The sequence below is a fragment of the Epinephelus lanceolatus genome, chromosome 23 (assembly GCF_041903045.1).
Source record: "Epinephelus lanceolatus isolate andai-2023 chromosome 23, ASM4190304v1, whole genome shotgun sequence".
NCBI classification, from domain to species: domain Eukaryota; kingdom Metazoa; phylum Chordata; class Actinopteri; order Perciformes; family Serranidae; genus Epinephelus; species Epinephelus lanceolatus.
In genome coordinates this window covers 4,885,881-4,910,925 of record NC_135756.1, presented here as the reverse complement: position 1 = coordinate 4,910,925, position 25,045 = coordinate 4,885,881, and the positions used below count along the sequence as shown (strand labels likewise).

General features: G+C 38.7%; 1 protein-coding gene and 1 long non-coding RNA gene across 4 annotated transcripts in view; one reads left to right on the top strand and one right to left on the bottom strand.

Moving 5' to 3' along the window:
* Positions 1-13,315, top strand: part of usp6nl (USP6 N-terminal like) — a 119,654-nt gene extending 106,339 nt beyond the window's left edge. For all 3 annotated transcript variants that reach the window (XM_078164948.1, XM_078164946.1, XM_078164947.1), the window contains 5 exons: positions 1,948-2,042; positions 2,494-2,559; positions 4,051-4,150; positions 4,256-4,408; positions 10,408-13,315. In XM_078164948.1, the coding sequence (XP_078021074.1) occupies positions 1,948-2,042; positions 2,494-2,559; positions 4,051-4,150; positions 4,256-4,408; positions 10,408-12,017 (2,024 nt within the window). In that variant the 3' untranslated portion in view covers positions 12,018-13,315. The remainder of the gene's footprint in view (positions 1-1,947; positions 2,043-2,493; positions 2,560-4,050; positions 4,151-4,255; positions 4,409-10,407) is intronic.
* Positions 9,461-21,402, bottom strand: LOC144461732 (uncharacterized). Its single transcript, XR_013490365.1, has 3 exons — positions 21,293-21,402; positions 18,181-18,276; positions 9,461-9,499 (listed from the first exon to the last, which is right to left on the bottom strand). It is a non-coding gene; the product is annotated as an uncharacterized LOC144461732 (long non-coding RNA).
* Positions 21,403-25,045: the final 3,643 nt, after the last annotated feature.

Below are 25,045 nucleotides of genomic sequence, written 5' to 3'. Positions count from 1 at the left end.
CAACATGCTATACTATGACTTTTTATCAGTTTTTTCAATATACTATACTATGAAGTTTTTTTTCCAACATGCTATACTATGACTTATAGCAGAAAAGTAAATAGATCCCACAGGCCCAAAGATGCAATCGTTGTCATGAAATGTAGGCACATTTGTGGATGGACAGAACACTGAATGTAGAAAACAAAATTTAACACAAATAATACTTTCACTTAGAACCCTCCATAATAATGAATACAATAAGCCAATCTGTGGACATTACAGCCTCAAGAAAGTTTAATGCAGAGTCAATGCATGTTTTTGTATAAATGAACTTGATAATTTTAATTCATATCCAGGACTGTCTTGAACTGGACAAGGAGCCTCTGGGATGACACTTTAGTTTAAAAAGAAAAAAACACGCAGTGCTGTTCAGTATGGTGATCATGGGCAGTGTTGGGGAGCTCATCCTGAAGTCCACTGCCATCTGCACAGTTATGACCATGTTCAGTTCCAGGTTACTCTCCTCATGCCACAGGGCCAGGTTAATCTCCCCTGTGTGTGCAGATCCCTCACCATCCCAGATGACGCAAATGATATCTGCAAATTTTTGGAGTTTAGCAGACAGGTCTCCTGAGCTGCAGTAATTGCTGGAAAACGAAAAGAACAGTGGGACATAGAAACAAAACTTTAATAAAAAGTAAAAAACATCATAACATAGTATGTCGAAAAAAGTGATTAAAACGTCATAGCATAGTATGTCAAAGAAACTTATATGTATATAGTATGTCGGGGGGAAAAAAAACGTTATAGTATAGTATGTCGAAAAAAAGAAAAACGTCGTAGTATAGTATGTCGGGGGGAAAAAAACCGTCATAGTATAGCATGTCGAAAAAAGTCATAGTATAGTATGTCGAAAAAAGTGATAAAAACTTCATGGTATGGCATGTCGAAAAAAGTCATAGTATAGTATGTCGAGAAAAAAAAGAAAAACATAGTATAGTACGTCAAAAAAAAGTCATAGTATAGCATGTTGAAAAAACTTAAAAAATAGTCATAGTATAGCATGTCGAAAAACCTGATAAAAACGTCATAGTATAGCATGTTGAAAAAACTGATAAAAAGTCATAGTATAGTATGTCGGGAAAAAACAAAAAAAAAACAAAAATGTCATAGTATAGCATGTCGAATAAAAGTCATAGTATAGTATGTCGAGAGAAAAAAGAAGAAAAAAGTAATAGTATGTCGAAAAAAGTGATAAAAACTTCATGGTATGGCATGTCGAAAAAAGTCATAGTATAGTATGTCGAGAAAAAAAAAAGAAAAACATAGTATAGTATGTCAAAAAACGTCATAGTATAGCATGTCGGGGGGGGGAGAGAAAATAATCATAGTATAGTATGTCGAAAAAAACAAAAACGTCATAGTATAGTATGTCGAGAGAAAAAAGAAGAAGAAAAGTCATAGTACAGTATGTCGAGAGAAAAAAAAGAAGAAAAAAGTCATAGTATAGCATGTCGAAAAAGTCATAGTATAGTATGTAAAAAAAGAAAAGAAAGAAAAACGTCATAGTATAGCTTGTCGAAAATAATCATCGCATAGTATGTCGAAAAAGTCATAGTATAGTATGTAAAAAAAAAAAAAGAAAAACATCACAGTATAGTATGTCTAAAAAACTAGCCATAAAATAGCCATAGTGTAGCATGTTGTACAAAGTCATAGTATAGTATGTCGAAAAAAGTCATAGTACTGTATGTCGAAAAAAAGAAAAACGTCATAGTATAACATGTTGAAAAAACTGAAAAAATAGCCATAGTGTAGCATGTTGAAAAAAGTCACAGTATAGTATGTTAAGGAATTCTACATATACCCTGAAATAAGACACAGATAAAAGATTGTGACAAACTGTGAATTAAAATCCAAGTCAGCACCATCTAACCTGGTCGTTCTTTCTGTCCTCACCTTTAGGGTTCTTTATCCCCGGCTTCCCGAAGCTGATGCGTTTCCAGGAACACCATGACCGCATTCTCAAGAAGATGATGCCCAAACTGAAACAACACCTGGTGAGACACTGCTGTAGCAATTAATAATGCAGCAAGTGCTGAATAATGGAACAACTGCTCATAATAACAAAAACATATCCAAATAACTCAAGGATTAAATAATACTGCTGGATTATGTTAACACACCAAAGTTTACTAACTTTATTAATAATATATACTGTATGTAAAAATGTGGGGTATACACTGGTGATGTTCAGGTTTCCTGGACATACAAACAAGCAGAATATTTTTAGATTTTGAAAAGTGACAAATTAAATATATGCAAGTATTTGGATTTAAAAAAAAAGTGTGAATTATGCTAATGCAGAATTTAAAGAGTCAAAGTGGAGCAGCAGATAAACAAAAACTTGAAAGGTCACATTCATCCATGTGACCTTTCAAGGCACACTCAACACTAACTTCCTGTTGCACTTAATAGACTTTTTGTTGTTGTTTTTTTGTGCTGCTACAGGACAGCCAGGAGGTGTTTACCAGTCTCTACACTATGAAGTGGTTCTTCCAGTGCTTCCTGGACAGAGTGAGTACAATAACAGCAACCTCACCTCAAAAATGTAATATGAAAATGCAACAGAATGGCTGCTGTAGTTTATTTCCCCCCTCTCAGAACTGATAGGAACATTTTTGCTTGGGCTTCCCATACCCAGAAATATTTAATGTTTAGTGTTTACAGTAATAAAGTTCTCTGTCAGCTATTAGGCATGAACAGAGTGAACTGTCTAAATGCAATCTGGAAGAAAACAACTTCAGATCCGTCTGCACTACATTATATGTTACAGTAGGTAGTTTTCTTTATTGCCATCAAATCCCATGAAAGACCAAAACCAACAAAGACTGAGTATTACAAACAAGATCCAAACAAATGTCCTCCTGTATGAATACGACTGCTGAAAACTTAACTTCCCAGCTTTGAAAGAAAAGTACTGCAGCTTTTCAAACTAGAAATTACTGCCTTCGTGAACTAGTCAAGTTGCAGTTACAGTTTATATTCAAAGATATGACACTGAATAATGGCCAGAAAAGTGTTTGTGCTGAACACAATTTGTCTGAAATTTTGTTGTGATTGGCCGAAAATATGTATTGTGAAGTCACAGTGACCTTTGAAATCGACCACCAAATTCAGTTCATCATTAAGTGAACGTTTGTGCCAAATCTGAAAACATGACTGTCTTGAGATATGGCATTCACAAGAATGAGACTAATAAAAGGTCACGGTAATTTTGACCTTTGACCACTAAAATTTAATCAGTTGATCAGTGAGTCGAAGTGCACGTTTGTGTTAAATTTTTTATATAAAATCCTCAAGGTATTGAGGTATTGCGTTCACAAGGATGAGTCAGACAAGGTCACAGTGACCTTGACCTTTGACTTACAACCCCAAAGATTAAATCACTTAATCGTTGAGTCCAAGTGGACGTTTGTGCCAAATTTGAAAGATTCCCTCAAGGCTGTGCTTAGATATTGCATTCACGAGAATGGGATGGACAGACGGACAACCCGAAAACATAATGCCTCCATCCACAACTATCGGTAGCACACTGAGACAGACAAGGTCATAGTGACCTTGACCCTGATGTATAACCACCAAGATCAAGACGCTACATCGTTGAGTCCAAGTGGATGTTTGTGCCAAATCTGAAGAAATTCCCTCAAGGCGTTCCTTCGATACTGTGTTAGTGAGAATTGGATGGACGAAAAGATAATGCTTCTGGCCACAACTATCGCTGGCACACAGACATAAAGATAAATCTATATTTGTATGCAATTTTTAGAAATTTATATTGTCCAGGAGCCAATGTGTTAGAGTAGGAAATTCAGTAAAATCAAAGATGGTCTAACACATTGTTAGTTTTTGGTCTTTTTAAGGGATTTGTTTGACAGTATCAAAAATATAGACATAAAACCAGCCTTGTCCAGTCAATACATCAGTGTATATAGTCTGTATAATATAACAAGAAGCACACAGGATAAACAATAAGCTCTTTAAACCTTTTGTTGTGTTTGTGTCCAGACTCCCTTCACCCTCACCCTCAGGATCTGGGACATCTACATCTTGGAGGGAGAACGGGTGCTGCCCACCATGTCCTACACTATCCTCAAACTGCACAAGAGTAAGACTGTTTAGTCTACGCTGTGGTCCCAGCTGGTGTCCACCTGTCAGAGACTGACTATGTTGTGTGTGTGTGTGTGTGTGTGTGTGTGTGTGTGATCTACAGAGCATCTGATGAAGCTGTCCATGGAGGAGCTGGTGGAGTTTCTGCAGGTGACTTTGTCCAAAGATTTCTTCTTCGAGGACGACTTTGTGATCGAGCAGCTACAGGCGTCCATGACGGAGCTCAGGAGGGCGAAGCTGGAGCTGCCCGCACCAGGTACTGTTAGGGCATGACGCACACAGACGGAGAATCACCCACGTTAATACCTAAAGGGACATTTCTGACGCATCGGAAGTTCTGATGCGGCCGACTCAACGCTGAACCAAAACAAAATACAAACCAAAATACTGCTCTGTTCTTCACATTTTTACTATGGAACTGATTAATAATTTGAACTGAAATTTTTCAATACTTTAACAGCAAAAGTTGATATATAAAATTAAGACTAATTAATTACACAGCATGTAATTAATTCGATTTTTTTTTTGATCGCTTGACAGCCCTATTTTAAATCAAATCTTTTAAGGGTTTAGACAAAAAAAAGCACTTTTATTAATTCAATGATTAGTCTATTAGTTAAAAAAATACACAAGTTATAAGTCCTAAAATCTTGGAAAAAAAACTGCTTGTGTTTTTTTTTTAACACACACACATTGAAAAATAACTAAAGAAAACCAGCAATCCACCTGACATCAAATTAACAGTGAAACAAACACTCCTATGTATGATGTCTTTTACACGACAGTCCCTGTGGCTTCCTGCTGTCCTTTAGCTCGTAGCTGTATCAGTAAATTAGCAGTATGTGTGTGTTTCTAATCTTGCTCTGTCTCCTCATTAATCTGCCTTCTCTCCTTCTTCTTTCAAACAATGTTAGCCAACAACAACAAAAGTGTGGCCGTGAGTGGGGGCCACATCCCCTCCTACAACAGTAACCGGTGGGCTATCCTGACTGGTCTTCCCCCTCTCCATGTCTCTGTCCATCTGTCCCTCAGTCAGTCCGTTCGTTCGTTCTTCGTCCGTCCTGTCTGTCGCCTGTCTGTCCAGCAGCACTCGGGTTTTTCCTTCACAAACTAGTCTTCCAGCTGTTTTTTATTCCCCCACATTAATATTTTAACTAAGTTCAGATGCATTGCTTCAGTCCTGCAGTGGCTGCCCCTCCTCCTGTCTTTGTATCTTCAGTTTTTTTTCCTACGCTTTACTTCTGTTTTGATTCTGAAGTGGTTGTAGAGTTTCAGCTGTGTCCATAAAGGTCTTTCAGGTGACATAACGTGCCATCTGGTGGCCAACTAAAGGCACTGCATGATGAGTTTTAAGTCTGAAGTTAACATTTAAATATTTATTTTGCGTTTTTTAGTCAACAGCTGTTCTGCACATTAATTATTTAAACATGAAAATGGCTCTTTAAAGTGGCTGTACTGACTTGAAAGTACCAACTGCTTTTTATAAAGTTGGGTTACTGGGTTAGAGAAATATACCTTAATTGGACAGCTCACCCCTAATCATAAACACATACTCTTCTTTTTACCTGTAGAGCTATTTATCAGTTTAGATTGTTTTGGTGTGAGCTGCCGAGCGTTGGAGATGAAACTAGATGGCACTTGGGTTGTGGTGCTCAAAGTGCCAAATACATACTTGAAAAGCTCAACATCAATGTCTCTTTCCAGAAATTATGACCTGGTTACTCAAGACAATCCACAGACCTTCTGTGCGTTCCAATCCCCATACCACCATACAATAATGGCCCTGTCCAAATACCCACACTTGTGCCCTGAGGTCTTCCCTGAAGTGCACTTGCCGGAAGTGAGCTCTGATGCGCACTTTCAGAAAGGGTGCATTAAGGGAGCAGGTTTGCACCCCTTGATAACAACAGAAGACAACCGGGACACCCTACATGGCGGGCGCAAGTGCAGGTATTTGGACAGGGCCATAGTTTGCCAGAAAAAAGATTTAGAATGTCCCAGTACATGACCCACAGTTCTCTGCACAGTGAACGCTACATCACATTAACCACGCCGCAAACAAATGACAGCTCATTGACAGCTGTCACAAGTCACAATGACAGGTGACAGCACATTGAAGTTACTAATTACCAGTCAAACAGTAATAATGGGAATATAATGTAATGAAACGAAATAATCATAAATATTACAAACAACAAAAGGACGTAACTAAAAAGAACACTGGCAGAGAACTGCAGATGTGATTTCACTGTCACAGATATATGTTAGCATCTACAAACTGTGCAGTTACAACTTTGAAGTTAAACTACACACATCACAAAGTAACAACAGCAGAGCTCTCAGGGTTGATCTTTGTCTCCAGCCAACTCTGTAAATGCCGTTTGTTTTATCTCCAAGGTAACAGATATATAAGCAGGAGGATCAAAGTTCAGAACGTTATGAGACAGTAGTGTGTCCTAATTGTGTGCATACTGCATGCAACAGTACGTGCTTTTTAAAGGCAGCTGCGGTACCTACTGAAAGTTTAAGAAAAAGTATGCAAATCGGAACGCACCCCTTGTAAAACTATTTTCTTTCGACCAAACTGAAAGGAAGTATGCATCTACTGCTAGCTCACCCGAGGAGGACGCCATTAATGTTTACATCTTGCACTGTCATGAGCATGAGCATCTCTTCAGTGAGTAGATGCACACTTCCTTCTGCGCATTGATTTGCTTGGCAGGTGTAGTTTGGTACAAAGAAAATAGTTCCTAGATCAAACTGCTCACAACAAGGTCTGTGGATTATCTTGAGTAACCGGGTCATGATTTCTAGAAAGAGACATTGCTGTTGAGTTTTTCAAATGTATTTTTTTTTGGCACTTTGATCACTACCAGCTGAGAGAAGGCAGACATCCCTTTGACTCAGCAATTCCGACCAAAACAGTCTCGAGTGACGGATAACACCACAGGTAAGAGGAAAAATATGTATTTTAGCATTGGGGGTGAACTGTCCCTTTAACCTATAAACTCACAGACTGGATCAGCACCTGTCTTCAATAATCTTCTCCAGGTTGTGTCATCTTCCTACATTTAGTGATTAGTGTGTAAGTTAGTCCTCTTAACCAGCAGCATCCACATTTTTTGGTTAGAAGTTTTACTTTAATACAGTAGCTGAAGAAGAAACACAGAACTTTCCTTTCTTCCAGAGCCCACACAGCTATAACAGTAGCTGTCTGTTCGTTTCCCTGCCCGCTGACAAGATAATGAGCCTCTTTTCCCAACACTGGAGGCTTTTGTTTAACTTCTGTTTTAACAACCATCTGCTACCAAATTTGCTGGTTTGCACGGGAGGGGGTATTTTTTAAATTTGCATTTTTGTGTCAGAATTGGCCACACTGTGAGAAATGACAGTGGTTTTATGGTTTTGAACTTGACTTGGCCTAGTTTGAGTTAAGAGATGGTCTGCTCCTTTCCTGACCACATCACCACCGCAGTGTAATTTACTCTGTGCAAACAGCAGCTGGGTGAATCTTTGATCTCCAGTGGCAGTGTGTGGACTCAGTTATTTTCTATCACTCGGTACGTTTACATGCACAGTTAAGTCAAGCTATGGTTACTGTTCGACTAGGCCACTGTCCTTGTCTACTACTGTCCCAGTATACAAGCACAGGAGGGGAACTGATTTATTGACAGAAGTATGTCCAACTCTGCCACGATAGGTGGAGATATGCCCCCTTTTAGCTTGTTAGTATTGGACCTTTTTCCAGTTGACCTATTACGTCACAGACCAGACAAGTTAGCTACGGTTAGCTGGCGGCAAACTGGAACCATGGTGGACAACTTAACAGCTCTGTAAATATTTTCCTTCCAAAAAACACACAGCTCTGGATGGAGATTTCTCCATGTTGTTACCGGCTTCTTCTTCTGTTATGTATTTAGTGCTCTCAACTGTCGGGTCAAAGCCCGGGGCAAAAACTATGGAGTACTTCAACTCCCAATCGCATTATCTGGGTGTGTTAGTCCAGCTTTGAGAAATCTGATTTAGTAAAACTTCAGACAAACATGTTAACATTTATTTTTAAAGTAAAGTTTTTGTCGGACTAATTCGATAAATCACTTTAATGTCATGTAAACGTACTGACTAACCCCTACAAAAAAGCAAAGGCCAACGTGGGAACTTGGACGCCAACAGCTGATCATTTGTGCGGATATTTAGTATCCGTACATGTAATAATTTTGTCTCTTCAGAACAAAAAATGAGATAAGGCGCTGAATGTTTGGAAGGAAGATTCTTGTCAAACCAACCTATACTATAAAAGATAAGAGAAGGTTCGGGTTTGACAGATTGAAAAAGGAAGGATTGACAGAAAAAGGAAAAACAGCATCTTTTCTGTGATTTTTATGACCCTTCAAATCCAATAACATCACTACCGTTTTATTTCCCTGTGACCTTTTGTTTATCAGCGAGGTAAAAGCCTCTACAGCAGCATTAATACTCTCCTGGTGTGAAAGCAACTCCTTGAGGCAAGGTTAGACAGGTTTCATTGTTTAACACCCTCTCACTACGCTGAAATCACTTCCTCCTTCCAGCTGTGTGAAATAAAAACAATACTGATACCTGCCAGCGGCGACCAATATGGTGGCCTTGAACAGCTCTGTCATGAAGTAAGGAACATGGAGGACAAAATAAAACTGGTTTAACAATGCTCGTATACTTTAGAGGAAGTTCAGTGAAACCAGCCAGAATCTGTGCTCACAGCTGTATTAGTGTGGCACTACTGTCGCACACATACTCAGTTTAATATGAAAGGAAATTAAGGGAAGTTAATTAATTTATAGTATGATTGATCATCAAATTTTAATGTCATGCTGCACAGTTCTTATTCAGAATACAACTAGAGGTTTTTAACATAAATATTAATCCAAATGTGTTGTAATTCTGCTTTTTTGCCAAAAATATTACGGCATCTCAGTGAAATCCTCAAGGTTTTATTGATTATATATATATATATATATATATATATATATATATGTGTTTTTCTTAGAATAATATATCCATAGAACTTTTAGAAATGTGCAGAATAAATTTTTGTTTTATAAAATATTATGACGGTGAATTAATCATTTAAAACATTTTGACAGGTCCACGCTTCTAACAAGGCTTGTGAGCCAAAAGTGTAAATACGTTGGTATCATGTTGTTTCTCTGTGTCGTCAGCAATCAAGAGTTTTTGAGTCATCTGCAAGGTTCTCAAAAAAAGTTAACTATCATCCTGCCGGTGCTACATCTAAAATATACACACAGGATCTATGAGCAGCTTTACTCACCAGTTTGTGGACAGGATAGTCTTTGGTGAAGAAGGATGCCTGAAAGAAAACAAAAAACTATTTGCAACACAGCTGTTTCAGTTTTAAAGGAAATAATAGTTTTACTTTTTCACATAAACTGATTCAATTCTGAGGAGGGAGAACTGGACAAGGTAGTTTGAGTTAGTCCACTCTGACCCATGTGTACAAGAGAAAAAGGCCATGGTCAGTAGATAAACTCATCACAGACAGACACTCAAGTGTCTTTAAGTTCACTTCCTGGATCACTCCCACAGCACCTCATCTCCCTCCAGCTGCTGCCTCCCGGCCCAACTCTGGTGATCACACTTTCCCTTCCAGTCCCCATCAACACCCAGCGTCACCATCACTGTCACACTGTATATGTTTCATTTCTTTTAGAGCAGTAACTTTAAGTCTTAACGTCTGAACTTGTGACATGTAGTGTAGTAACTTTGGTGCAAGCTGAGAGGTCTAAGTGAAGAAATATCTCTGTGGCTTTTAAGCTTGTACTTATCAGTCTCGGTACATTTAACATGGTTCATTTATCAAGAGCTGTTTCTGTATGACCTTTCGAGTCTGGGGCTACTGCTGCAGCTAAGTACTGTTTAATGAAATGGAGTGAAACTCATAATTTCAGAGACCACTCAATAGAATGTCACCTCCTAATTGAGCCCCTCCAGCAAGCTGGGAATTAATATCAAACACTACTTCTGATGTTTCTTTCTGTCCTTTGCTCTTTGCCTGTGAAAATGTATTTATGTGTCGTCATGAATGTAATTCTCCTTTATTTTTTTACCTCTCTATGGCAGTGGTGTTGCATGAATCCATGTCCCTGTTGTGACTCCTCATCTGACGTGAATCAGCGCCACACAGTGTGTCAACCCATCACTGCTCAGTTCTGTTTCCTGATGGTGCTCTAATGTGTTTCTACTGTTCTGGTCTTGCAGGTAAAGAAGAAGAGTTTCCCAAGAAGCCTCTCGGGCAGCTTCCTCCTGAGGTGGCAGCAGCAGCGGTGAACCACGTGGCCAACGGGCAAAGCCACGCCGAGCCAGTTGAGCCTCCCAGGGACCCGAGTCCTGTACCAGACCGTCAGCGGGACAGCCGCCCCCCCAGCCGGTCACGCCGAGACTCACTGGATAAAGTGATCCGCCGCAACAAGGATGACAGGAGGAACGTCCGCTCCAGGGGATCAGGGGAGATCCCCAGTGAGCAGCAAAAGCAGTCCACCTCCACCACGCCTGAGAGAGGAGCAACCCCGCCCTCAGCCCCCATCCCTACACCACAGCTCATTACAGTGGATAGAGGGAGGCCTCAGGGCCACGCCATCGCCAACCACAACTCCAACGCGGCCTCCAGCTCTCGCAGAGAAATCACTCCCCGCTGGTACAAACCCTCCGAGACGAAGCTGGAAGCAGTCAAAGCAGCAGCAGCCCGGGAGGTCCAGCTGAGCAGAGGGGCGTCGCCGGCTCCTTCCAGCCCAGAGGACAGCGCTCAGCCCCACTGCCGGCCACGCTCCAAGGGCTTCATCCCCGGCTCCGACCGAGGCTCCAACGCCTCCCAGTATGACAACGTACCAGGGCTGCCAGAGCAGGATTTCGAGATCCTGGAGCTTGACAGACCTCCGTCCAGAATGAGGACCCCCCGCAGTGAGACACCCTTCAGTGTATCGTCCCTCCATCAGGGCAGCCCGAGCCGTGGCACCAGCCTGACTGGGAGCGTCGTCTCCGTCGCATCAGGGCCCAGGATGGCAAAACACCCTCTTCCTCCTTCGTTTCCCCACAACAGTCCAGGAGGGGTCCAGTCCAGCTACCCTGGCAACCAGAGCCAGTACCTCACCCCTCCTCAGCAGCACTCCCCAGGCAGAACTACAACCGAAGTCCCCATCTTCCATCCTGCGTACAGCGTGAGCCTGGACCACAGAGGGGAGGACAGACACTATGCCCCACCCAACAGATTTACCCCGCCCTCAAATGTGGTGTACGGGGAAAGAGCGTATGCCACCACCCAGCGGCCAGCCAACAACCTCTCCCCAGACAAGGCTCTCATGAACAACTCCTACACTACCTACCGCAGGGGGCCGCCACCAAGCTCCACCCACAACCCCCGAAACACCAGGCCTCTCCCGGAGCACTCCATACAGCTGGAAACCAAGGGGAGCTCCACCCCTATCTACCTGCAACAGCTCACCTCCACCACACAGGTCTATGCTCCGGTGGACTACAGGTTTGAGGGGCATCGGAGAGGTGAGGCAAACCCACATTTCCTGCCAGAGGGCGGGCCTCGGCGGCCTGTAGACAGGCTCCCGTGGGCGCCGGAGGATGAGCTGCCCCCTCAGTCCCCAGGTGGGATGCCCCGTTCGCCCAGCTTCCAGCGAGCCCAAATGTCTCCTGTTCAGGAGTTCACTTTCCCCCCAAAACCAGACAGCCTGCTTCACTACAGGACACAGTTCCAGGAGCAGCAGCCCGTCATAAGGCAACAGCTCCCCCAACTGTTTGGAGGACCACACTACAGGCACGCACAGGAGGCGTTTGCCATGCAGGAGTCCATGCTGCTGTGATTGGACGATACAGAAATGGCAAGACACTGTAAACAAAAATAACTGAGGTGTAGTCACTGACACTGTGGTAAAGACGAGCAGTAGTCCTAGCTTTGTTAGGAGCCTGGTTTTGTTTCTGCTCTGTTGTTCTTTATGTGTGAAGTACTGACCTTCTGACTGTCACGCTGCGGCGTTAACGCTGCAGGACACACCAGCCTCTGATGTTTTTACTGATCACTTTAAAAAGAGAAAAAAAAAACTGACTGAAGATTTTATTTTATTTTTGGATGTAAATCATTAACGAGAGGTGACAGTATATATCTTTTAGAGTCTGATATGTACAGTGGATTTTTTTTGTTTGTTAATATGCTGAGTTGTTATCAGTAGCAGGGGCAAAACTCTGATTTATTTTCCATCTTTATTTTTTTATATGTTACTTCCAGATATTTACATTAGAGATCGATTTACTCTATATGCTTGTGAATGTTATTTTTCAAAGAGAATACTATGTCCAATGATAGAGTTAGAGAGCAGTGACGAACGGGGTCACTGTACGTTTTAATTTCAATTTTGAAGCGCCTCCACTGTAGAACGTGCAGGGTTTGTTGATTTATTTTTTAGCCTTTTCCCTTTCAGTTTCAGTGATAATATTCCTTCCTGATTAACTGATGTGCAATTAATTTCTCTTTCATACACGAAGTACAGTACATTGGGTATTTACATGTGTTTGAGGCCAGTGTAGTTTTTGGTTAAATTCAAACCCTGATTAGAGACTCAAGGAATAGAGAGCTAATTTGTGAGGGCTAATAATATATATATTTTCTGGTTTGATAGCTTTGAGTCATCTGATTTGCTATGTAACCATAGGTAACATGTTTTTTTTAATTGCCGTACTGTAGTTTTCACATCTTGAGCACATGCAGCCAGAGATGGATGTGAACTAGTTTCAGTACAAGTTTGCTTTACTTCATTATGTCTTATTATTCTCAACACTGTCATTATCAACTACTGTTCAGCTGCTGGCACTTCACTGGCATACAGAGTCATCTGGCACACACACACACACACACACACACACATATATGCACACACTACATGTCACAAATGTGTGAGTCACACATTTCAACATTTAATCAGCCACATTCCCTTTTATTATTATTATTTCTATTAGTCCTCATACTCTGGTTTTAAGCAGTTACTCCCAAACAGTATTGCCGTACTGTTCATTACATTCCCTAAGTTATCTTTGTTTTTTGTTAAACAACTAATTGCAGACCATTCTGATACTTTGCTTAATAAAATGAAGAGGGTGAAAATGACTCTTTGGCTCTGTCTTTGACTGGCTGTAAATCAGAGGTTTATTTCCACAAGGTTTTTCTACTAATAATGAAACTCTGCCCCCCAGTGGGGACACGAGGATACAAGGCAGAAGGTAAGGATGTATTTTTTTAAGTGAGTTTAAAAGCAATAAATGTAGAATTCGGATTATACATTTTTAAATATTCAAGTAAATGAGATTCCAGCACTTCAAAATTATATTAATCCAAAAATTAAATCAGTAATACTGTAGTTTATGTTCTGTACTACACTTCCACATCCAGAAAACAATGAGTCAATCTGCAAAATTATAATGGTCATTACTTTTTATCAATATGTTGATAATATACTAATCATTTAAGTCATTTCTCAAGATAAACTTGGCTGCAGTGTCTCAGATATAAAAACATGCAGCATTTCTCTGTTTTATGTCACTGTACATTAAATATATTTGGTTTTGGACTGGACAATTGAATGCAATTTGAAAACATATTGGGGTTTTGTGGTGCACATTTTGTACACTACACAATTAATCACAATATTGAGAGACTAATTTACTGTGAAAATCATTACCTTGCATCCTTATCTGAAAACCAATTAGTCGTTTTCCAAACAAGACCAAAGTATTATATCCATTATATTTGTGTTTTGAAGATATATTTAGATTAGCTGAAATTTCGTCTCATCCAATCTTTTTTCTATCAATGGGGGATAAATTACAATCTATAGCTTTAATAATTGGTGGATTAATCAATCAGTCAAGCTATTTTTCAATTTAATACTTTTTTTCCTACTTCCAGTTTCTCAATAGTGATGATTTTTAGCTTTAGCACTGAACTGATAATTTGGGGACCAAAGATGCAACATGAAGACATCAAGTTTGTGTATTTTCACTACTTCTTACATTCTCTAAACTAAATAATTTATTAAAGGATGCACAATAATATTGGTACGTCACCAGTATCAGCCGATATCGACTTTAAAATGAACTATCACAATCGCCCGACATGCTTTTTCTTATTGTTGCACAATGAATATTACATACATTGAAAAGTACTGTATTTCATGTCTCCATCTGCTGCTGGGCCGTCATGATAAGAGTATGCATGCATAATATGAGAGACTTGATGATCACTAAAATTAGGTGGGGAAAAATTGGATATATTGATATCAGTATCGGTTATCAGTCATTTGAGATCGTCATATCGCATATTAAACTGCTAGCCCTGCTAAAATCTAACTTGATTTAAAATATACATAAAATATTTATAAAAAATAAAATACTAATAGCTAAAATTTCAAACATTCACCGGCTGCAGCTTCTCAAGTGTGAGAATCTGCTGCTTACCTCTGTGCATTACATATCTTTAGGTTTTGGACTGAAAACAATTTTCTTTCATTTAAATGCCAAATGATTAATCAAAGAGACTATTTCACTGTGAGAATCATCAGGTTGCGAGTATGTCTTAAAGGGATAGTGCACCCAAAAATGAAAATTCAGCCATTATCTGCTCACCCATATGCTGATGGAGGCTCAGGTGAAGTTTTAGAGTCCTCACATCCCTTGCAGAGATCGGCGGGGGGAGCAGCTAGCACACCTAATGGCAGACGGCGCCCCAGACTAACGTCCAAGAACACAAAATTGAATCCACAAAGTATTTCCATACTGCTCATCCATAGTGATCCAAGTGTGCTGCAGCCCCGACATAAAAAATTGTTTAGATAAATGTCATATGAACTCTGTTTTTAGCCTCACTGTAGCCTGTAGCTCTGACTGCTTCTCTGTGCTCCGCACTCACGTGTGCGCGCTCAGGGTGATCGGTGAAAGCATGAGCTTTGCTTATCCGTATTTACATCACGTGACACGTGCACCGCAGGGGGACACAACGTAACCACAGAGCTAAAAGATAATTTGCACTGCGGTCTTTTAGCAAAGGACAGCCCAACATGTCTGAAGACTTTGACATTGAGGAGGAACAGCATTTCTTTGTTGAGCCGTATTTGTTTGAGCCCGAGTATACGGACGGAACTCAGGCTACTGGACGAAGCAGCCGCTGCAGCTCATGAGCCTAACCCTCAGCCAGCCGCAGAATACCGGAGTCGAGCACTGGAAACCTGGTGGTGTAGTTGTTTCAAATGCAAAGCAATGCCAACGGATGAAGAAAGTCTTTGCTGCTCAGACTGGGAATTGGCAATGCCTGCACTTGAGAATCTGGACATCAGTACTGACGAGACTGCTGCTCTTCAGAGACCGTGCATCACCGATCACCCTGAGCGCGCACACGTGAGCGTGGAGCACAGAGAAGCAGTCAGAGCTACAGGCTACAGTGAGGCTAAAAACAGAGTTCATATGACGTTTTTCGAAACAACTTTTTATGTCAGGGCTGCAGCACACTTGGATCACTACAGATGAGCAGTATGGAGATACTTTGTGGATTCAATTTTGTGTTCTTGGACGTTAGTCTGGGGCGCCGTCTGCCATTAGGTGTGCTGGCCGCTCCCCCCGCCGAGCTACGCAAGGGGGATGTGAGGACTCTAAAACTTCACCAGGGCCTCCATCGGCATATGGGTGAGTAGATAATGGCTGAATTTTCATTTTTGGGTGCACTATCCCTTTAAAACCATTAAATCATTTTTCCGAGTAAAATAAGAATACAATATATCCAGTATCTCCAATTTATCTGAACTTAACTTTTATTCCAATTAACTACTGACTGGCGTCTATTCAAATTTTTTTTTTTCTGTTGATGGGAATAAACTACAATCTCAAGCTGAAACAATCAGTGGATAATCAATCAGACAAGCTACTCTGATTTTTAATTTTCTCAATAGTGTGTATTTTTTTTTAGCTCTCCTGTGTCTTATGAGAATGTTAACTGATAATTTGGGGGGAATTAAAAAAGCAACTTGAAGAGATCGAATTCAGCCTTAGGAAATAGTAATGGTAAGGTTTTTCACAGGTCCCTCACATTTTATAAACTAAAAAATTAATCAGGGAAAAAGGTTGGTAGAATTAAATATATGCCAGCCCTGCTAAAATCTAACTTGGTTAAAACAAGCAAAGTGTTATTTTTATAAGTAAATATTCACTGGCTGCAGCTTCTCAATGTGAGAACATGCTGATTTTCTCTGTTTTATACCATTGTGCATTAAGTATTTTTTGGTTTTGGACTGTTAGTGAGAAAAAAACAAGCACTTTGAAAACATTATCTTGGGGTTTTGTCTGTCGGTGTCTCTCTATTATCTCACATTTAAATGCTAAACAATTAATTAAACTATTTAGAGACTAATTCACAGTGAAAACCATCATAATGCAGCCAAGTCTTGAAACCAATAGGTCCTTTTTCCCAGTAAAACAAGACTGGAATACTACATCCAATATTTAATTTCCAAGTTATACTTAAATCAGCTACACTTTCATCTTATCATTTCTTTCTGTTAATGGGGATAAAGTACAATCTAAACCTGAAATAATCAATGAATATCAGTCAGCCAAGCTATTTTGAATTTCAATTAAAAACTTTTTAAAGCAAAAATAGAAAATTCTTCCTAATTCCAGCTCTTCAGTGGTGACAATTTTCAGCTTTACCTGTGTCTTACGAGATAGTTAGGGCTACCTGATCATTTGGGGCACAAAAAACCTATTTAAAGAGATCAAATTTGGCTTCAAGAAATAGTAATGTGTATTTTTCATTATTTTCTAACACTTTATAGACTAAATAATTAATCTGGGGGAAAACTGGAAGACTAATCAATAATGAAAATAATTGCTAACCCAGCTACAAGCTAGCCTGATTAAGATATACAGACATTATTTATAAAAAGGTAAATAAATGATCTGCTGCTGAAGACATTATAATGAGAGCTTGTAGGGAGCCTGATGGCATCATTCAGCTGCCTGTTCACATGTTGTTACTGCATCTTTCAGGATGAATTGAAAAAGACTCCAGCTGAATGTCATGTCAGGAGCTTTGCTGGATGAGTAAACCCTGGGGATCGACACCATCCTGCCTCTGACGCCTGCTGAAGATGTCTGTTGTCAGTGGTGTGAAGATGTGTGTAAATAAGATGACAAATCTGTGGTAAGAAGACCTAACAGAGATGCAGCAGGATGTTTCTTTGAACTGACAAGTCTTAAGCTCAGTCGTGTTATTTTGGGAAACAATTTGCATAAATGAGAAGATAAATATAAGAGGAAAGCTCAGAATAGCTCACTGGAATAAGTTGTTGATTGGAATGCAATTAAAACAAACTATCAGCTGCCAAATACACGCTGCCACTGCTGCACTGCAGAGCCCATTGTGTTTTGTGAAACTTGAAATTAGTGCTGAAAGGATTAAATCACCGAGTCAATTAAAACCAAATAATTTTGCAACATTTCTGATAGTCGGTATAATTGTTCAAGTCATTTGTCACAAACATTTGCATTCTCATCTGTGAGGATTTGCTGCTTTTCTCTGTTTATGGATCATTAAATATATTTAGATTTTAAACTGTCAATCAGAAGAAGTTATTTTAAGACGTCACAGGATTTTTCACTATTTTCTGAACATTTATAGATTACATTTACAGAAAAAATAATAATTATTGATAGATTAACTGTTGGCAGTGCCACATCATGTTGTTCATGACAATATCGGCATAACTTTTAATATGATATGGAAAATTCTTTCATATTTGCAACATTTCGACTTGTTGACATCATGCTGTTACGCACTGCAACAGCAAATATGGCTGAAAGCAGAATTATTACCGACTCCACAGTGGTTCCAAAAAGAGGAGCAGCTTCAGTAGTGTGGAATAAACTGTGGCGTCCTGAATGTTTTATGAACGGCCCCGGACTTCTCAGGCTCTTTTAGTGACTTACCGCTCAGAGGGAACTCATTCAGCGGCTCCTCTGGCAGCAGCACAGTGTCTCTCCCTCTCCTCTCTCGCCGTGTCGTCAAGTGATTTTGTCATAAACCTGTGGAAATGAAAAACCTTCATGACGCTCGCAGCTCGACAAAAAACTACACAACAGCCTGTCAGAGGTTACAGTGTGATGATTAGAGGAGAAATGGCAGAGCATAAAGGTCCAGGTGGAAAAACAACAACTCAGTCATTTAGGATTTTACTAAAAGAAGGAAATCACCTGTTGATTTATATATATAGTTCCCAGGGGTCATTTTTGTATTTGGGAGCTGTTTAAATGTGTAATTTGAGGTAGATTTTATTTTGTTAAACTATACAGAATCTGAATCTCACTCTTACTGTTGTTGTTCACAAACTGAAGAAATGAGAACATTTTTGTTTAGTTTTTGCTGAATATTTGAAGGAACTTTATCACTTATTTTGTTGCAATTCTATTTTCTTAGATTAATAACTAATTAATAATGAATATCATTATCGCAAAAATATCCTGAAATAGTGTTGCACGGTATACCGGTACTAAAATAGTACCGCGGTACTAGAGTATTCCAAACGGTACTATACTGCATTTGGAAAATACCGGTACTTTGAAATTGATTCAATTCATTAATTTAGTTAATTTATTTTACTCAATTATGCACACAAACGCCTTTCTTGTTCCTATTGGAGCACCTGTATCAACATTCGCAGCTGGCACAAGAGAAAGTCTGCCTTGCAAAGGGAGACAACACGAGACAACACCAACTTAGTGAAACATTTGAGCAACCAAACCATGACGTCCGTACCGAGGTACTTACCGAACCATGATTTTTTGGTACCGTTACACCCTTACTATTTATTGTTCTAAAGGTTTGTAGCCAAAAGGACTTTTCCTTAGGAAAAGTACCGAAGAGTATTGAAAAGTATCGAAATTCATATTGGTATTAGTACCGAAACAAAGATTTTGGTATCGTGACAACACTACCCTCAAATAATCACGATATTATTTTAGGGCCATATCGCCCACCCATAATCAATTGGTAATAAAAATAGTTGCAACTGAAAATGTAATTTACGCACATATTTTAGTTATATTTCAGGGAGAAAAGTACATAAGAATATTTACAAACATCACTGCAAAACAAGTAATTTAAATAGATTACTTTCTGGTCTATAAAACTGTGGCACTTGTCACTATGTGCTGGTGTTTTTGACTGAACAATTAAACCAGACATGTAAAAAAATAATAATGTGTAAAAAAATAATCAAACAGACTGATCAACAGTGACAATAACAGTTGTAGTCCTAAACCGTTTACACCAAATAAACACACTTCAGTTACTTGAATACAAAGATTGCAGATTAAAGACAATACCACTGCTGTGAATCGTGAGATCCTGTTCCTGTGACATGCTCTAAATATTTTTGATAATAAATTTCAACTACAATTTCTCCAGCAACCTTTATGACTGTGAGGAACAGGTAATGATCCACTGAGCAACACTGATCACAACGTTACTTTGCTTTCCTTTAAGCCTTCAAAAATAACTTGATAAGACAGGTCACATCTGTACCCAGAGTATTTGTTAATTGTGCAAGAATAAACTCAGCACCTGTGCCTTCAAGTCCAAAATGTTTACACTGACAAAGCAATCACTTTTAGGATTTAATCTGACAACAGAATGTGCTTTGTTGTCAGCCCTCCTGGCTTTCGCCTCTCAGATTAACACAATCACGCCATCATGTGGCCAGTCAGTAAAACTACAACCTTTACAAATCAAATTAAGAGTCAAATTTTGCACTTCTGAAATGTAGGTTCCTATTCCCATCACTTCAGAGCTTGATTATCTGTCTCTGACATCTAGATTTAAATTTTCCTTAGAGAGAGAAATTAACTCAAAACAGTTTCTCACAACTCATTATTACATATCAGATTGTGTGGTAGACAATAAATCGCAACATATCTATATATCTATATATATATATATATATATATATATATATATATATATATTTTCATAATACTGAGCATATCGCAACATATTTAAAATTGCAATAATACTGCATTGCGACTTCAGAATCGTGATAATATAGTATTGTGGATCCCACCCCTAGGAGGTATCTTCATAAGCCATTTTTGACTTCTAATCTCTCCGGCACAATGTTTTCATAAATATCTGAAAAATCAGAAATACTTTTTTTTTTTTTTTTAAATTTCCCCTCGGGGATCAATAAAGTATTTCTGATTCTGATTTAACTTTTAATTTCTTTTCTCCTGTCTTTACTGTACATGTATTTGCAAATAAATAAATAAACTAAACCTAAATGTTACCTAAATCTATTTTCTTTCTTCTGCCAACTTATTTATTGTTTGTTTGTTCTGTCATTCTGTTAACTGGCTCTACTACCACCAGTAATTTATAGATCACAAAACACTGAAAAACAACACCACTGAGAGGCATAATGCTAAAGACCAATTCAACCCAATATAAACATGATTACTCATACTTATTAACATGACCATTATAGTTCCATCACTAAGAAATGTGCTCATCTGCTACACCACATTATTTTACAATCCAATGATACCTGGTAAATAAAACCCACAAATGCAGCCAGCTGCATAATAAAGCAAACTAAGCAACCTGAAATGTACATCAATCATCCACCAGCAGTCAGGAGAAGAACAGCAAATCAACAGTGCAGATATTAAGTGAAATCTCAGCCCAATGTGACTGCACACAAACAAGATGTGCAGAAGAAAAGCCGGAAGTTAGCTAGTAATCACAAACACCAACAGCAGAAACTTAACGTTACTGACATTTAGCGAGGAAAAACACACTGTAGAAATGCGGCCATACATTAATCATGTAAGCACAAGCGGCAGGTCGGCAGTGGGGAAAGCTTTCACCCAATTAAAAGTGCATGAGTGCCACTAATCACTTCCCGTAAATGTTGTTCGGGCTAACGGCTAACGCTAGCTAACCTAGCATTACGGACGGTGGACAACGCGCTATCTTCTTAATTTTTCTGAACTATATCAATCAATGGGCATCTTTCGAGAACACAAAACGCTATTAAACAACACTTACCACAGTTCGGGAAGTATTTCCAGAGCCCCAGTCCTTCTTTTCTCGGTTTTTAGAGTTTTTTTTCCCTTTCACTGTTTTTAGCCCGCTTTCCAATTTCTCCAAATTAAGATGGCGGCCGGAAGTGACCGGATGTGACCTCCGCTGTTTATAAACTCAGAAAAATGTTTTTGCACTCGCATATTTTAAACGATAGAAAAATAATACAAACAGATAAATGCACACGATAATGAAATGAGTTTAAACAATTAAATGACTATTTTGTATATATAGATATAGATATATATAGTATAACTCTTTATGTGGGCTAAAGAAATCCTTCATGCACTCACAAGTACAGCACAAACTCCCCATGGACAAAGGGCTTCAGGTCTTCAGTAACATCTATTACATGCTACAATTTGCTCATTAGTATCATAAAGTACTAAAGTAATAGTATCATTCAAGGAATTTACATCAGGGTTTTGGTGTTTGACACAAACCTAAAGACAGAAAACAAAATTTAGAAAAAGGAAGTATTGCAAAAATCAAGAAACTTACATACATAACTGAAGAAAACTACAATACAAATATAAAAATTATCACATAAATAGAAATATATCTGAATTTAAATGAAGGACCTGGGCAGTTTGTTGTAAAGGTAGCAGTTTCGTGCAAAATTGTCCAAAAATGACAATAATGATGGTTTATCAATGTCAGTTCTTTATTCATGTGTACACTCTGCCCTCGTGTTTTTACAACTTTATACAACAACTACTACATGATTGTCCATACTGTGACAGAATAATTAATGTGATAAAGTTCATTATTGACCTCTCTATAGAGCTGGATTTTGCATCCGAAACTCAAGACACAGTATGTAAATCATAAAAAAAAAAACAATTCACCAAAAGAAAGTCCAAAGCACAAAAAAACAAACAATGACCTGACGATACAATTTTGGTTCAAATTTTAAACTGTCACAAACTACAGTTAGCTAGCTAACATTAGCTGCTACCGCTAAGTTAATTTAAGCTAGTCAGATGCTACTTCATATAATTTAACAAAAATGTCACCAAAAGAAAACCTAAAGTACAAAAACAAACAATGAAAAAGTGCCTGACTATAACTAGATTGTTATACAATGTTCGGTTTTGAAACTGTCACTGACTGTAGTCAGAGATGGGCAAAAATACATCAAATTGTATTTTGATACAAAATGCAAAATACCCCTCAAATAACTGTATCAAAATAAAATACAAAATACTGGTGCCAGAAAATGTATCAGAATAAAATGCATGTATTTTGTATTTTCAAATACAGAAAATACTTTTTTCTTTCTCTTTTTAGCACCTCTATAAGTTACTGTCAGTCAGTTGGTTGGTCGGTTGGTCCACAAAGCTCTTTTCGTGAATAACTCAAAAAGTCCTTGACCAAATGGTCAAAATTTGCATACTGCAACTAGAGACCATGAGTACCTAAACCAGAAAGAATGCCCACGATTCGTCCGTAGGTGGCGCTATACTAACCGATTAAAATCTTTTTGTGATTAACTCAAAAAGTCCTTGACCAAAAATGCTCAAAATTTACATGCTGCAATTAGAGACGACAAGTAACTATGCCAGAAAGAACAACCATGATTCATCCATTAATGGCGTGACGGTAGCAAATTTGGTCGCAGCTATTGCAAATTTGCGCTTGTTTTCTCACAATTTGGTGTAGGCTACCCTAAAATATTATTTATTGATTCAGATTTAGATTCAGACGACTTTATTGATCCCACGTGAGGCAATTCATTTGTAGCATACTCATCCCAAGCATCAACCACAACAACATGCAATTTCCTATGTTATGCACAGTCCAGTAAAACAGACCACTAGGTCACTGAAGGGCACATTGAATGGCCCAGGTTTAAAAAAAAACATATAGATAAAAATATAGAGAAAAAATAAGTAAAACATATTGTTACATCCAACATTATAAGAATGTGTGGCCTATTATTTTTGTTTTTTGATTCGTGGAGAAAGTATTTTGAGTATTTTAAATACAAAATTACTCCACTCAAAAGTATTTTGTTACAAATTACATTTGCTTTTTATAGGCCTCAAATACAAATTACAAAATACTCAAATGTAATTGAAATACGTATTTTAAATACAAGTAATAGAAATACTGCCCATCCCTGACTGTAGTTAGCTAGCTAGCTTAAGACTGCAGCTAAGATGTGACTAAAACTCATCAAATCATACAAACAGTGAGAAGAACACTGTGTACATCCTGCCCTCATGTGTTTTTACAACTCAACATGTTTGTCCATGTTGTAGTGACAGAATAATTAATGTGATAAAGAGCTGGATTTTGCATCCATAACTCAAGACACAGAGAGTAAATCATATAATCCATCCACCTGTCACTAATGTCTTTTTGAAGTGTACAATAGGTTTACTATACTTTTTTGTCAAGAATGGCGGTCTTGACCTTTTGCAGAGTCAGTGTTTGTGTTTCCTGTTGAATGTTGTGACCAAGTTACCAGTTTGGTGCCACTTTATTTTCGGCTCTTTTACTTTTATGTTTTTAGTTTCATTCCAAGTGCAGACCAGTTAGGAGGCAGGTTAGAGTGGCGGAGGGGTAACAAAACACAGGACTTTCCCCTGGAGACAGGTGTTCGGAATCAAGTTTACTTTGAGTGAACTTTAAGTCATTTTACGGTACGGCTTCACCATGTTTCTTTGCCTAAACCTAACCACAGTGACTTCCCTAGTCTAAACCAGACCTCTGTAACTTGATGATGAGTACAGGACATCATTTGTGAGGCAATCATTTGTAGGATATCATAGGAATCCTTGTATAACAATATGTTGATTGATTGGATGTTACATTCATTTTGAATAGAGATAAATGCTTTATGCCAATGTCTTTGGCTTCATCTTTATGTCCTCCATCACAGACCTACTGTATGTTCGAACTTTGGAACATTTGAATTATTTTACACCAAAAACAAGAGGAAGACCAAAGTGAAACATTGTCATGCTTCAACATATTTACGTTGTTAATCATTAGCATCAAATTTAACACTACAATTCCTACCCTCATCTTTCACCATCAACATCGCAACAAAACATTCTCTAAACTGTGTGGACTCGTGTTTCTTCACATTATCCCTTCGTGTTAATTTTGTCCCACAGACACCACAGCTATACAGTTTGTCTCAGGTGTTCCTCCGGTCCTTCATCAGTGGGGAGGGTCCCTGGGTCCTCCTGGTCAAGGCTGGATCTCAATTCAGAGGAATCATCTTCTTTAAAGAAATTGAGAGTCATAGATATTTATTTCACATTATTTCTTAATCTTTAATTGTTATTGTGGCTTATTTAGTCCTAAATATTTTATGTTGTAAATAAATATGTAACATTATAAGTTCTCAGAGGATTTAAAGTTACTCAGCAGTAAAAACAGATAACTTCACCATGCATCTGATCTAGCTGATGCTTTGCTGCAGTCCTGTTGAACCTGTGCTCCACAGAGAAAGTTAATCCAAAACAAAGCAGTGCCTACCAGCCGGACCGGTACACTGATCCTCTGGTTCTTCTTTGATGTAGATGGTCCCTGAGTCCTCCTGGTCCAGGTTAAGGCTCCATTCAGAGGAGTCATCTTCTCCAATCACCAGCATCGGCTCGACATCTGCAGGGAACACATTATGGACATCTGTGACTTCACTGGTATCATTACTTTATGTAGGTGAGATCAGTGATGATTCCTGATGATGCTCAGCAGTGTGAA